Source organism: Gouania willdenowi, chromosome 6, assembly GCF_900634775.1.
Source record: "Gouania willdenowi chromosome 6, fGouWil2.1, whole genome shotgun sequence".
Taxonomy (NCBI): domain Eukaryota; kingdom Metazoa; phylum Chordata; class Actinopteri; order Blenniiformes; family Gobiesocidae; genus Gouania; species Gouania willdenowi.
Genome location: NC_041049.1, coordinates 67,672,906 through 67,688,285, shown reverse-complemented (window position 1 = coordinate 67,688,285; position 15,380 = coordinate 67,672,906). Strand labels below are relative to the sequence as shown.

The following is a 15,380-nucleotide window of genomic DNA, read 5'->3' as shown; positions in this document are numbered from 1 at the left end:
ACGGATTAATATTTAGATCTTCACTGTAAATCAGTTTCCTCCAGGCAGTTCGGGGTTGTTTTATGATTTCATGATTGTTTAAATGAATCAAAGTTAATTTATATAGCACCTTTCTTCCAATTGAATTGTATATGAAAGTGCTTCACAGAAATGTGCTCACGTGATTGACAAAATTTAAAAATTATTTAAAAAAAAAAAAAAGTTGAGAGACGAATGCACACAGAAGTAATTTAATAAAATAATTAAAAACATGATCGCATAAGAAAGTTAGGACAAAACAAAGCAGAGAATGGAAAATGTTTTATAACGTTAAAATTACAATATAAAAATGAAACATTAAGAACCATAAAAATTATTTCAAAATCATGAAGCACTACGTCACTCCTATCCACTCTTCCATAACCCCGTGGATGACGTCACATTTGTTTTGACGATCAGACTCACTTCCACTAGGTGACGTAATAAAACGATGGCCGAGTCTCCTTTCTTCAGAAAATTCTCTTTCATTTTGGCCACCACTTAAACACTTCCGGAGGTTAAAGAACAGTGGATAGGAAAGGAGCTAGGAGGTTTAACCTGCGCATGCGCCGAAAGAACGTCTCCGTACGCAATCACGCTGCAAAGCACCGCGGGCAGAGCGAGCACTGCGTTTTTCATTCACGGTCTTGTCCTCACGTCTCCTTCCTGCTCCACAAAGGACATTTATTAGTAAAAGTGTCTTGTTTGTCGTTCGGTGCTCGCAGGTTGAGCAGAGGTTTCCCACAGAGGGCTCGGAGACGGTTTTTATTCAGGTTTTGTCTGTGAGGCACTCGGATTACGCTGATGGCGGTCACCATTGAGGATCTGTACCGCAGCTACGGGATCCTAGCCGATGCCAAGGACAACCTCAGCCAGGTACTGGACGGTGTACGGTTTCTATAAGGCTGTATCGGCACCTTTACTCTATTATTTAACTATTTTTTGTTCATCACTGCTTTTGCTTACATCACATTGTTTTGTGTGTGCTAAGCTAACAGTAGCTAGCTATGGTAGTTGGTGACCAGGCTAACGCTAGCAAAGTCCCCGTTCACAGCCTGGCGGAATAACGCACACATGGGCATAGATTACTAACCTAAAGAAATGAAACGGAGCATTTAAAAAAAAAAAAAAAAAAAAAAAAACCCTGTCGTCATTCAGTGAAAAAGAAATTGTTTATTCAGAATCAAATAAAATGTGTCTGACCAATTTGATGAAAATATATATTTAGGAAGTGTCTCCTAGTACGTAATATATATCTATATACCGGTGTAGTGAAAAATAATCTTACCCTTGAAAGCTTCCTACAGGCGCATGCGCACTAATAGCGTAGTAAATATTTATACGTTTACGTACAGTATTTTCCTACTATGATAAACACTAATTCTTATCCTAACCCTAAAAATTGAGTGGTCTGAGCTGTTGTGTTCGAATCCCACATTTTTAACATACATGTTTTTTATTTAACACGGCAAATTCCAACTTTAAAAATACCTATACAAAACAAATAAACATTTTAGGGTATTTCCTGGGTTACGGCTAAAATAAAAGCGTTTGCGGGGTAGCTAAAAATAAATATGAGCTAAAATAAAACTGACGGAACTTTAGGTCACGTGGTGAATCTATCACGTGGCCTAAACTGGCCAGTGAGGGGCGCTGCGTATGGATAGGTTGGCGGTCAATTGACACGTATTACGTACTGATAGCCAATGCCTATCTTTTATTGACTTGGATCAAAACTGAATTAAGTTGAGACAAAATAAGACTTTATTTTATATAACACTGTATGTTTTGTGTTTTCCAAATTTTAAATTTCTTGTATTTTACACGTTGACGTTTATTTATCTATCTATAAAAGCAAGAATTACACAATATAGCGAGTGTGTGCATCCGTTATTTTGGAGTAATTTGGTGTTGCAAAACGTTCATTTTAATTTTAAGATTATGAGAAGGGTCTGGCTGCGGCTGGACGTGCCCAATTTGACTCAAGAACGCCCCCATGGGCGTTCCTGTTATTTTTTTCATCAACCAATCAGAGGAAGTTATCTGGGAACGACCTCAAGGGGGCAGCATTGCGAAACCTCGCATACAGCCTGCCGGAAAGCATTAAAGAAGAAGAAGAAGGAACATCACTTCGGTAAAAATGAAATTTGCGGATTATCATTGATTATTACAATAATCAGTGAACACAGCTGACTCCATACATGTCACTCATCTCTGTAGTAGCTATTGTGCGATACTGTTGTAATGTTTTCACGGACAATACACTAGTTATTTTAGTTTTGAGTGTGTTCAAAATTACACAAAAAAAATAGTTGTGCTTGAATGGTTAAAATAAACAACTATTACTTATTAAGTAGAACTTGACCGATTCTGGATTTTTGAGGCTGATAGCGATGTTGGGGGGCTTAAAAGGCCGATAACCAATAAATCAACCGATACAGATAAATCAGCGGATATATGAGGGAAGAAGATTGGTATACACAAGATATATACTGTATTTTTATAATATACAAAATATGATTTTTTTAAAAAGTAGAACACTACAACATTAAAAATGTAATGCAGTCAAGTTGCAAATATAAGGACTGTAAGCACACTAATAAACAAGAACAGGCAAACTGTAAGCAATGAACTAATGCACTGTATTAAGTGTTTCCACAGTAAATTAATACATGAGTTGGAACCTTTTACAAATGATTTTAATGAAGATGTTAACTTTTGAATTTATGGGCCTAATAAGTACTACATGGCAGTATGAATTTACGTCGGACGCTGTGTAGTCCTCTTATATTAACGGTGGATGTGTGGCTTAATAGTTATTATGTGACGCTCCATACCACAGCGGGACCGGGGATGGTTTTTGGTATTCATAGACATAGTAATGCTAAGTGCGCTCGTATTTCTGTGATCAGATGAGCTGACTATAAGTGTTGCTATAGTGAATCCAATGTGTCGTGTTACTGTTTATGTTGCCATAGCAACACGCTGCAACGCACACTGTTCAGTTCTTGTGCAAAGTGTTCGTTGTGGTTTATTTCAGAATCAGCTTTATTGGCCAGGTATGTTTAACACACAAGGAATTTAACTTCGGTAGACTGTGCTCTCTCTGTACAATGTAAACATTAAATTAAATAATAACAATCAACTGAAAATATTAACAAGTAAATAAAGACTAATATGTACAAGACTAAATAAGATGCATTGGTGAGTAGTGCAATTTTTCATCAATAACACACAGTTTCCTGGAGTAGCTTTAGCCACAGCTCATGACCAGCTGCTTATGTAGCCATGTGTTTTACTTTAAAGTGCATCTGATTAGCCGAAACCAACAACAAAAACGCGTGGATGAGGTGTGAATAGTAAAAGAAAGCTTATATGTTAATCAGCGACACTGAATAATCTCCCTTTACCTGAAACTAATAAGCCTCCGGGCAGGGATTTTACACTAAAAACTTCTAATTCAACACAATTTACCTCTTTAAAAACAAAATTCACTAATAATCCGCTCTCTAACACTTGCGTGAATAAACTAGAATGGACTCTTTAACATGCCGTAACACTGTTTCTGTGAGGACGTTATTGTCAAGGGACACTGAAGTATTGTGTTTAGAGTAGTGATGCACAAAAAATGACACCACAGACCCTCTCTTCTGTCTCGTTGTGACGGCTGCGAAACCCAGAAATTGCTCTACTCATGATGAAGTTTTTTCATATGTAGTTCTGGTGTCTCCTGCTGTAGCGACTTGATTTTATTTTTGTGACTCTGCAGCACAAAGATGCCTACCAAGTGATACTTGATGGTGTGAAGGGTGGCCCTAAAGAGAAACGCCTTGCAGCACAATTTATTCCCAAATTCTTCAGCAGCTTTCCAGAGCTGGCAGATGCAGCTATCAACGCTCAACTGGATCTTTGTGAAGACGAGGACGTGTCTGTGAGTAGTTGTACATTTTGAGTGTTTTGTACAAACCAAAAGTAGATTAACTTCTCGGGCTAAATGCTTATAAAGTAGTCAGTGTAGCATCGATGGATGTCCTTTGTGTGTTCAGATTCGACGGCAGGCTATCAAAGAGCTCCCACGGTTTGCAACTGGCGAAAACATCTTCAGAGTGGCGGACATTCTCACCCAGCTCCTTCAGACAGGTATGAAGACCTTAAATCCATCAGCAGCATTAGATCATCAGGAAGCAACCAGTGGCTGAGAGGAAGTCATTTTCAACGTTCTGTGTGTTTGTGTTTTCAGATGACACAGCAGAGTTTAACCAAGTTAATGTAGCACTTGTTTCTATTTTTAAAATCGATGCAAAGGGTAAGTGGTCATTCTACTACTCTAAACACTGATCTTTTTTATCTTTCTGTGCCAGCATATCTTAGTAAATCCACAAAGTGTCATAACCTCAACATATGTGAAACCCATGATGCAACCCTTGGACTCTGCAGGTACTCTGGGAGGCATGTTCTCTCAGATCCTTCAGGGAGAAGACGTTGTGCGAGAGCGAGCCATCAAGTTCCTTTCCACCAAACTGAAGACCCTGCCAGAGGATGTCATGTCAAAGGAGGTCGAGGAGTACGTCTTTGCAGAGACGAAGAAGGTTTGAAAAAGTTTACTGGATACAATTAAAGGGCACGTGATAAGCTTTAAAGGCCACAGCACCAGTTTTAACTTCTTCATGCAGATATCCAATAATAGGCGTGGCAAATAATGCTAAGTTTTTCCTCAATCTTCATTTATTGTAATTTTCAGTTTTGCTCTGCTGAAATCTCTGGAGCCTGACTATGACATCAGCTGATGAACTCTCAGCGCCCAAACGATACGACCAAAGCACACAAAAGTTAAATTTCTGGAGAAGTTCACATCGAAAATGTTTACCCTTCATGCTTAGGTGCAAGTGAATCCGAGCATAAGTTGTAGATAGACATTCCGCTTGAAGGATTAATTCAGCCTTATTGATATGAAGCCAATATGATGAGGAAGTAGACAGCCCGCTGTCTGTGCTCAAGCTGTAGAAGAAGGCAGACTGGAAAATAGTATAATTATTATTAAGTATAATTATGGTTTTTAAGCGCAGAGCCGTCATTTCGCCGAATTCTTCTTACAATGAGCTGCTACACAGCATCAAGGTATTTTTAAGAGTAGTTTGTGTAATGATGGTAATTATGACGCTATATAACTTCATAGGTGTTGAGGGCTGTGAGCTTTAGTGCGACAGAGAAGCTGAAGGAAGCCTCGCAGGATCTTCTCGTATGCATCTCAACACATATGGTCATTCTCCAAGAAGCAGACTGGAGTAGCACATAAAGCAATGCTAAAATGCAAAATTTAAAGATACGGTGGACTTAATGTTGTAAAATATTTTGTGGATGCACTATTTAGGGCATGCTCTTGCATTTAGCATCAACATGAAAATGGTGCATGTGCCCTTTTTAATGAATTGCTCAAACCTGCTACTCATCATTGGGGAGGCGATATAAACCAAACTCACTAAAAAGCTTAAATTAATTTAGATTGACTTGTTCTGTCTTCAAAGAGTTTCTGACCCTAATCTTTTTCACACACCCTTAGTTCATTCCAGTGTGGCACTACATGTTGTGTACTGTTTAGTGTGTACAGTTGTGGAAACATGACACTGTCTGATTGTCTCCTCAGGTTTTGGAGGACGTTACAGGTGAGGAGTTTGTGTTGCTAATGCGCGTGGTGTCAGGCCTTCAGGCGCTTCAGACTGTTAATGGGCGCCAGCAGCTAGTGGAGCTCGTGGTGGAGCAGGCGTTCCTTGAGCAGGCCCTAAACCCAGCTGATCCTGACACTGTGGACCGCCTCCTGCAGTGCACGCGTCAGGCCCTGCCACTCTTTTCTGTAAGTTGAAACAACAGCAGTATATTTCTAGTCACCTGCTTAGTCAGAGGTTGATCAATGTTCCTGTCTGTGATTGGAGAGACTCATGGTTTGGTTTGTGATGTCTTTTAGAAAAATGTCCACTCCACACGCTTTGTCACCTATTTTTGTGAGCACGTTCTTCCCAATCTCAGCGCCCTGACAAGTCCTGTGGCTGAGATCGACATTCAGCTAGAGGTAAGTTCTTCTGGTTGATATCATTCACTGTTGGAATTTAATTTTTTTGTGTGTTTTCTTTTCATCAAAATCTATTTGCAACTTCTGTGCAAACTACTGCCATCAAAACTTAATGTGATGTATTATTTGATGCAACTTTTGTAAATCAAACTTCTATCCGACATGTCGGTCTACTGTACTCCGTCAAAAGTTGTTGTTGTGCACAACTGTTTCTCTTTAGTGTGCCTCACTGCGTGTGTGTGTGTGTGTAGGTGCTGAAGCTGCTGGCTGAGATGAGTCCGTTCTGTGGTGACATGGAAAAGCTGGAGGCCAACCTCAACATGTTGTTCACAAAGCTTGTGGTAAGAATGAGACATTCTGATTCATTTCTTCTTCTTGCAAGATTTTTTTTTGCTCCTGATTTGATTTTATCTTCTCCGTGTGGAGTAGGTTCGGCCTTGGCATGATTGTATTATTATTTTTTTAGTTGTGCTGCCACTTCAAATTTTAATTCAGAACTTATTTTTGTACATTTCTGTTTGTTCAGGAGTTCATGCCACTGCCTCCAGCTGAGGCAGAGAACGGCGAGAACTCTACAAGTGAGGAACCCAAGCTTCAGTTCAGCTACGTGGAGTGTCTCCTCTTCGGCTTCCACCAGCTCGGAAGGAAACTTCCTGACTTCCTGCTTGACAAAGTTGATGCTGAACGCCTCAAAGACTTTAAAATCAGGTAAGATTGATCTACAGACACTCCTGTATATGACTATTAATCCCTTAACGCCTTCCGCAGCTAAATTTTCTTATTTGAGACATGACTTAAAGAGTTAATGACTTTAATTTTAAATATCCCTTATTTCCAAATACTGAACTATGTGTTGTTTCATTAGGTTACAGTATTTTGCCAGAGGCCTGCAGGTCTACATCAGACAGCTGCGAGTAGCACTGCAAGGAAAGAGCGGGGATGCTCTGAAGACAGAAGAGGTATCCATGACTACGTGTGAAAAAAAGAAGAAAAAATGCATTGTTGCGCTCAAACATGTACAACCTAATGTCTAAATAACCTCACTGTCGAGCATTTCTGAGATTTGTTTTGTTTATTCCAGAACAAGATCAAAGTAGTGGCTCTTAAAATCACAAACAACATCAATGTCCTCATCAAGGTAAGATAAGTGTGATAAAAGTTTGTGATTCTGTTTGATAATGGGGAGAATTCAGTCAAGTGTAGGTCATGTAAACTACACTGAATTGGACTAACCAAGTTCCTACTGTGACAAAATCTTACTGAAGCAAAGGAGCATCTTTTGTTTGTCACTGAAAATCAAACCAGTTTAATTTAGTTACATTAAAGTCACAATTATAATAATGTGTTCACACTGCTTTTAAAAATTGGAGCCCCAAAAATTTGTATTTGGGCCAGATTTGCTGCAGCGTGAACGCAGCCATAGAGACTAGACGGTAGTCACAGTAAACTCTAAACAGAGTCTTGAGTGCCTACCATGTAAAGTAGCAGTGCCACAAACTGAGTTGGTTCTAGTTTTGGGATTCACACCGATAATAAAAATGGAATTAGTGTTACTAAAAAATATCCTTAGTTGTGAACTTGTTCTATACTCTGCATTTGTCTGTACAGGATCTCTTCCACAACCCTCCATCCTACAAAAGCACAGTCACTCTGTCCTGGAAACCTGTGCAGAAAGCAGAGGCCGTTGCGTAAGTTTGCTTTTTACTTTAAGGAATCTAAAAACATTGGAATGACTGCCACGAGTCCATCTCATGATGACCATCACTGTTTGTCTGCAGAGTCAAGCGTCCGTCAAGTGAAGGGATGGGATCCGGTGAAAGCACAAAAAAACCCATCTCTCTTCTACCACGCAGAGATGCACGTCAGATATACAACCCCCCCAGTGGGAAATACAGCGCTTCCATCGGCAATTTTAACTATGGTGAGTTTTCCAGCATGCCATCCTTTTCCTGGTTGATAACCCGAGAGCTACTGTATGTATAGTAGAAAGCATTAGCTCTGCCTTTTATTCATCCTTCCAAACATTATTTCCTGCTTTTTTTATAATCTGACCTGTTTTCTTCTTTATATTTAGAACAACGCGGCGGCTTCAGAGGCGGCAGAGGGCGGGGCTTTGGAGCCAGAGGCGGCAGGAGCCGAGGCCGGATTTATTGAGATGCACACACACGCACACACACATTACTACACACTGCTTGTTTTTTTCCTCCTTACATTTTTATCCACCCTTCTGTGTACTTTTGTGATACAGACTGCCAAGTCGTAATGGAAAACTGTGCTTTGTCAGATTTTTATTATAGACACATTTAAAAACCTTCTTGTTTTGCAACATGAAAGTGACTATTTGTTTCTAACTTTTTTTAATTTAACTGTTTTTTTATTACGAGTACTTGGATTGGATCGCCTGATTATGCTACTTTGTCTGATTTGATGCCGTTTCATTAATTTCATCATAAACGTGAAAAATTAAAAAAAAATAAAATAAGCTTTTTGCCTTTTGTAGTTTGTAAGACAAGATTGTTTTATTGTTTTTTGTTTTTTTTTAAAGGGTTTTATATGTGGATGGTCCTCATTGGTCTACTTTAATGGTAGCACTCATTTAAAGCTGGTCATCTATTTTCCTTCAGAGTGACACAGCTACCTAAAATCTCTCCATTCTTTATGAATACTAGTCCAGTGCCCGTAGGAAGTATGAATTGCTATTGAAAAGTGAGGTTTTATATGTTGCGCTGTAATATAGGCTAGCATACATCTGCAGCTTGCTGTTGTAGCTAGTCGACTAAATTAACTGAGCAGAGCATAATATTTAGCAATGTAAATGGGCTACATATATATAGTGAAAGCCTATTTTTATTTTATTATTACTCACCTTAGTTACAAACATTGAGGACACCTGCTGGTCAATATTTACAAGGTGTTTTTTTTTTTTTAGGATATTAGACCCACTTTTGTTGTTTTTAAAAGACCTTTGTGCAGTCACTCCTGTAGATTCTATGGAAACACCAACTGGCCTGGAGCTCTGTAGCTTCTCCAGATGTGATCGAGGGTCACCAACCAAAAAGTCACTACATACAAAGACCTCTGCGTTATCGAGCTGTGCTGCAGCTACACAGGTTTATATGGTACAATTCACAGCTGAGAATAGGAGAAGCGCTTCTGGAGTTACCTACTTCACTTTGGATTAATTATTCTTCAATAGTATGGATTTTGTCCAGCTTTTCAGTCGAAAAACTCATAATCAGTTACAATATTTAATTCACAACCAAAAGTGGCAGTGCTGCCATAAGTTTCTCGTACTCCAAGGACATCCCAACACATGAGGAGGGAAAACCTTGGAATGCAGCATTAGTCGGTCTCATTTTATGTGTCCCACAAAAGTGAACATACAAAAAATTTCATGAAACAAAAATAAAGATACATTTAAAAAAAACTTACAGCATTGCAGGAAAGACAAGGAAACACACAGAAAATACTCCAAAAACACACGAGAGTACTACAAAAACGACAAGTATACACAAAATACTTCAAATAACACAAAATTACTCAAAAAATTGTACAAAATTACATACAAATGACTTTAAACCCACAGTACTAACAAACAAGCAACAGAAATACATAAATTACTCTAAAAAAAAAAAAAAAAAAAAAGCAAAATGACAACAAAATACACAATATCACTCTAAAAAACACATTTTACAGGAAAAATACAACAGAAATGCACAAAATTCAGTTGTAACAAGCAAGACAACAACAGAAATGACAGAACATTTGCAAAATTACTATAAAAAGTATTTGGTGTTGCCTGTGTTAATGCTCAGGTTGGTCATTATTCTAAATGCTAACGTGAATGTTGATAATGTGGCCCTTCGATACACATTTTTGTGGCCCCTGCTGTGATAGACGTTGCCCATCTCTGATGGGAAATGAAGGCAAATCTATGCAAAAATATGTTCTCTCACATTATACAAGTAGAGTAACATGCTTGTAATATATGTATAGAGCAATGTTTAGTGGTGAGTAGTTTAATTACAAAGATGTACAGATGCTTTTCTCTGAGCTCTCAACTAGTCACCGTGTTCCTATAGAGCCTGTGTTTTATCACATGATGAGGCTGAGAATAGCAATATATGCTAAAATAGCACTGTGATTGACAGCTGCATCTGTTCAGGATAAAAACCTTATTTTAACTATGATCATGTCTATGGACGAAGTGCTATGATTTGGACACGTCAACAATAAAAATGGATTCAAATAGTAGTTTATTCTTTTTTGCTTTAACTATCATATTGTTTATATGGTGATATGACGCCATCTAAATGTGTCCAAAACAAAGTGAAACTTTAACTTGAATGAATCCAACCAATGAGACGATGGCTGTGAGCATGTGCAGTGTGAGATGCTGAAAACATCAGCATCAGCATCAGGTCTGCATGTGCTGTGCTGCTGTGTGTAGGTGGAAGCTTTGATGGAAGGAGGAGGCGACTTAAAACCTTAATTTTCTGAATCGACGCTAGCAGTATGAACACCCTGAGTTGTTTTTCACACAAATGATACATTTAACTCGTGAAAAACAAACCACTTTGACTATAATTATGCTACAGGCACAATGAAACAAACTGTGTGCCTAGAAAGAATCTTTATATGACCAACCCATCCAGAGAAGTGGAGGAAAATAGCAGCTCTCATAAATGGTGCAAGACAATGTAGAAAAAAAATAGTGCAATCGATGTAGGCAATAATAATAAAGAATACAATTTACATTTATATTATATATATAAATACAACGGCCAATATCAAATTATTAAAAGGGTGGGGTGGACATTTACATATGAAATAAATATATACCCCTCTGCATGTACAGTATATATGTAGTCGCTTTTCTTTTAGCCACAGTATTTTTTTCCCCCAAACACACAACATACATTTTTCCTGTAAAATTTATGTTTTTTGAAGTCATAATGTGTAATTTTTTTTGTCATTTAATTTTTGTGTATTTCTTCTGTCATTTGGCTTGTTTGTTAATACTGTGGGTTTGCGCAGTAATTTTTGTAATTTTGTGTAATTTTCTTTTCTTTTTTCTTGTCTTTTCTTATATTTTCCTGCAGTGACAACAACACAACAATAAATAGAATCACTTCAAGTTCATTTTTTTAAAAAAATATATTTTTAAATATTATGTACTGTGTCATGGCGGAACCTTCCCTGTAGAGGGCGATCTAGACCTGGGTTTTCCTCTCAAAGCAACAAGATCTATTTTTATCCCTCTGTATGGGAGTCACTAAAAAAACCTTCATTGTTCCTTTTTGTTGCATTTTGTGTTGCACGGTTCACTTCCACGATGCAGCAGTTTGATCCAAGCATTGAGAGGAGAGAGGGAAACACCTCACACACGTTAATCTTTGCTAATAATTCAGCTAAAATGGTGCAGTGCACAATCAGTATCGTAAAGAGCCTTTGTTTATGTCTGTATTCAATACTATCAAGTGTCTTATTATTATTATTTCTAATATTTATTCATTAAAGCTTTGTCAAACATGATAAACGAGATCATAAAGTCTAGTTAGAAGTTGCAGTTCACTAATGTGACAACAGAGGGCGCCATTAGACCTGTGAAATCCATTTCCTCATTGATCGTGACCAGGTATTTCCCAAACCTGCCGCGCGCACCACAAACACGCACGCACGCACGCACGCACACACATACACCACACAGCATCTCTGATGATAACCGGTCCTAAATCAGCTGTAAACACACTAAAAACTAATATCTATCATCTAATTTCTTTCCTATTTATTGGTTACCTTGTTAAGCTTCCTTATCAATAAAAATATAGGTTTTAATATTTTTGGTGCGTGGGCATCTGAGCCTTTTTTATGTCAGTATATCACTAGATTTAAATGTTTAAAAAATAGCAAAATGTGGGAAAGCTTGAAATGAATTATATTTTAATAATTGTTCGCTACTGTACACGTGTGTAGAACTGTACATAGAACTGTAACATGGTTCCCCAGTTTTGAATTTAAATTATAATTGACATTTTTTATGGCAATTAAAATTACAAAGTCAATTATCTAAACCTTTGGTTCCGAAAATGGGGTACGGGTTCCCCCAGGAGTACGCAAATTGTCATTAGGGGCACGAGTATTAATGTTAGGTAATGCTAATGTTAGCTAATCCTAAATTAATGCTAAGGTTCGGTTAATGCTAATGTTAATGTTAGGTTAATGCTAATATTAATGCTAATGCTAGCAGATGTTAATGTTGATGCTAGTTAATGCTAACAGTAATGTTAGGCTATGCTAGCATATGTTAATGTTAGGCTAATGCTAACAGTAATGCTAGGTTAATGTTAAAGCAAAATAATTTTAACTTAATGCTAGGATAATGTGAATGCTAGCAAATGTTAATGTTGATGCTAGGCTAATGCTAGTTAATGTTAACTGTAATGTTAGGCTAATGCTAGCAAATGTTAATGTTAGGCTAATGCTAACGGTAATGCTAGGTTAATGTTAAAGCAAGCTAATTTTAACGTAATGCTAAGATAATGCAAATGCTAGCAAATTTTAATGTTGATGCTAAGCTAATGCTAGTTAATGTTAACTGTAATGTTAGGCTAATGCTAGCAAATGTTAATGTTAGGTTAATGCTAACGGTAATGCTATTTTAATCTTAATGCAAGCTAATTTTAATGGTAATGCTAGGCTAATGCTAATGCTATTGCAGTGTTCAATGACACGGGCCAGCACCTGCATCCTCACTTGCTTTTTCTTCAGGAAATATATATGTATATAAAACAGAAATGAAGATTAAGATTAGACTTTGCATGTGCAAAGCATGTGTGAAAGTTTAATCATTAATCTGTATCCTTTGTTGAACCTGTTGCGTATATACAGTATCTATATGTTTAGTCCATGTTGCAGAATTTAGTTCCCATTTCATAATTGAAAAACACACATATTGTTGTTGAAATCTATTTTTATTACTGTGTGGGTAGGAAGCCAACAAGAATAAATTTAGATGGAGATATTTAACACAAGCGCTAATTTTATCTCTCGTCCCCAAATATCTACGTATTTAAAATAAAAAAAAAAAAGCATAACCTGCCTTAAAGAGCGCTGTTGTACATGTATTTCCATGCTGGTGTCTGCACACTTATTGCTGTACCAGATTTTATTTTGTTCTTTAAATCAGTACATTCAAAATAAAAGAAACAAGAACTTTTTTTTTACACTGACGTGTTAAAAGAACAGCTTACACCAAAGAAAACAAATCTAGGATATAAGTTTATGGTTTAAATGTGAGCTGTCCATGGTGCTGAAATAACTCTGAAGCCTAAAATGTTTTTTTTAATGCATTTTTTCAATGTAGGGGCTGCAGTGGCCGTAGGAAGAATGTATTGCTATAGAAAAGTGGGAGGTTAAGTAGCTTTTTCATGGATGGCCAAATGAGGTTGTGTGCGCGAACCAAGCAACAGCCATGTTGAAAGTTGTGATGATGGCATCAGTTCGACCTCCACAGTGATGATGTCATCAGTCCCAGCTCTCCAGTGATTGGCTCTGTCGCACATGTGACTATGGTTGTGCTGCTCCCGGTGGACAATTTTATGAAATAATTTATGAACGGCATTATTGCAGTCCAAGCAAATCCGACATGGCACACCTTTGAACCAAGCAGCAGCCATGTTGAAAGTCTCAGGTTATTTGAGGAACACACAGACAGACAGACAGAGCTTCCTTGGTTTATAGATACAGTAGATGATCAGCTATAACATTATGGCCGATGACGGGTGTCCTGGGTAGCTCGTGCATATATAATAGAATAAAATAATGATGGTAGACAGGTTTCTCAGTACACTGCAGCTGTAGATTTGTCAGCTTGCTGATGCTAACCATTGTGTTGACATCCAACGTGCCTTCACAAAGGAAGAATGGTTGTGTGAGCAATAAACGACCCACCAGCACAAATGTGTGATTTTGTTGGTTTGTTTGGGAAAACTTGTATCCTACCGTTTGAAGGATGCACCAAGTTTTCCTCAGCACTGTAGATTATGTACCCTTTGACACAGAAATAGAAATTATCATACGATGATTTCAATCTAGTTACTAGCACTTGTGCTATTTGGATACCGCAGCACACCTCTAAAGTTCTAATGGAGGTCAGGTGTCATGATACACACCATTGGAGCAGGGATGGACTGGCCATTTGGCATATCGGGGCATCTTCCCGATGGGCCGTCAACCCGAAGTGGACCGGTCTGGTCTGCTACGTGTTTTTGATGAGCAAGTGGAGACATGGTAACAAGTGGCCAAAAATGGTCCAAAAGTGACAAAATCGTGGCAAGAGAAAAGTGTAAAGTTACTAAAATGGGTCAAAAGCAGTCAAAAGTGGACAAAAGATGGGCAAAATAAAGAGAAACCAGATGGTATGTAATGGTGAAGCGTAGCTTAAATGGGCAAAATGTGACAAACAATAGTGAAAAAGGGCAAAAATGTGGAACAAAAAGAGGCTACATGTAGGGGGGATGAAATAAGTGGTATTTATTGATATTTATAGCTTATTTGGATGAAAAGTGGCCAAAAAATCTAAGAAATGACAAAAAAAATTGGTTAAAAATGTCAAGAACTTGCAAAAAATTGACAAAAAATAGGACACAAAATGCCAGGACAGAATTTTTATCCTTGTCCACCCCTTGACATTGATAATATTCTCTGGAAGATGATATATTCTGACTGATCAGAAAATATCTTTTTCCCATCTCATTATCTACATCTAATATTCAGATGCAAAACAAGGATGCATTGGATTCAAACTCGTGTATCTCTTTGCTTCCAACATCCTTCATCTTTAAAATCGTGACAGCCTTAACTGCAGCGTCCCTGGACTAATAAGGTCTCAGTGGTGGATGTGTGTACGTTGGTGCAGAAAGAAATGTGTTGAAATGGGGAACTTTTTCTTCTCCTTTTTCTTTTTTTTATTATGAAATAATAATAAATAACCTCAGCATCATCCGCCCCCTCAAGTACAATGCTGGGAATAGTAACAGCACTGCGAGGTTGGGCTAAATATAGCAGCCAGTGAGTGTTAACATGTCAACTTCAGCAGGAGAGAGCAGGGAAGAGGCTTGTGCACGTGTGGTCGCTGTATGTGCTATGAATACTAACCACCGACACACAAATGTACAACTATAACCAGCAAGGATGGTACTGTAAGGAACATACAGCTTTTCACTATGGTTCTGTTGTTGTCTCATGTTAGGGTTTCACGTAGCATGCCAAGAATGTCCTCACACAGTCCACT

General features: G+C 38.0%; 1 protein-coding gene across 1 annotated transcript; it reads left to right on the top strand.

The window, feature by feature from the left end:
- The first annotated feature begins 500 nt into the window (after positions 1-500).
- On the top strand, positions 501-8,567 carry api5 (apoptosis inhibitor 5). The gene is made up of 14 exons (XM_028451245.1): positions 501-894; positions 3,788-3,949; positions 4,065-4,158; positions 4,259-4,324; positions 4,456-4,607; positions 5,663-5,869; positions 5,981-6,085; positions 6,337-6,426; positions 6,612-6,793; positions 6,951-7,044; positions 7,167-7,223; positions 7,694-7,773; positions 7,864-8,006; positions 8,160-8,567. Exons 1-14 carry the CDS (start codon positions 823-825, stop codon positions 8,237-8,239), a joined length of 1,584 nt encoding a protein of 527 aa, XP_028307046.1. The 5' UTR covers positions 501-822; the 3' UTR covers positions 8,240-8,567.
- The last annotated feature ends 6,813 nt before the right edge of the window (positions 8,568-15,380 follow it).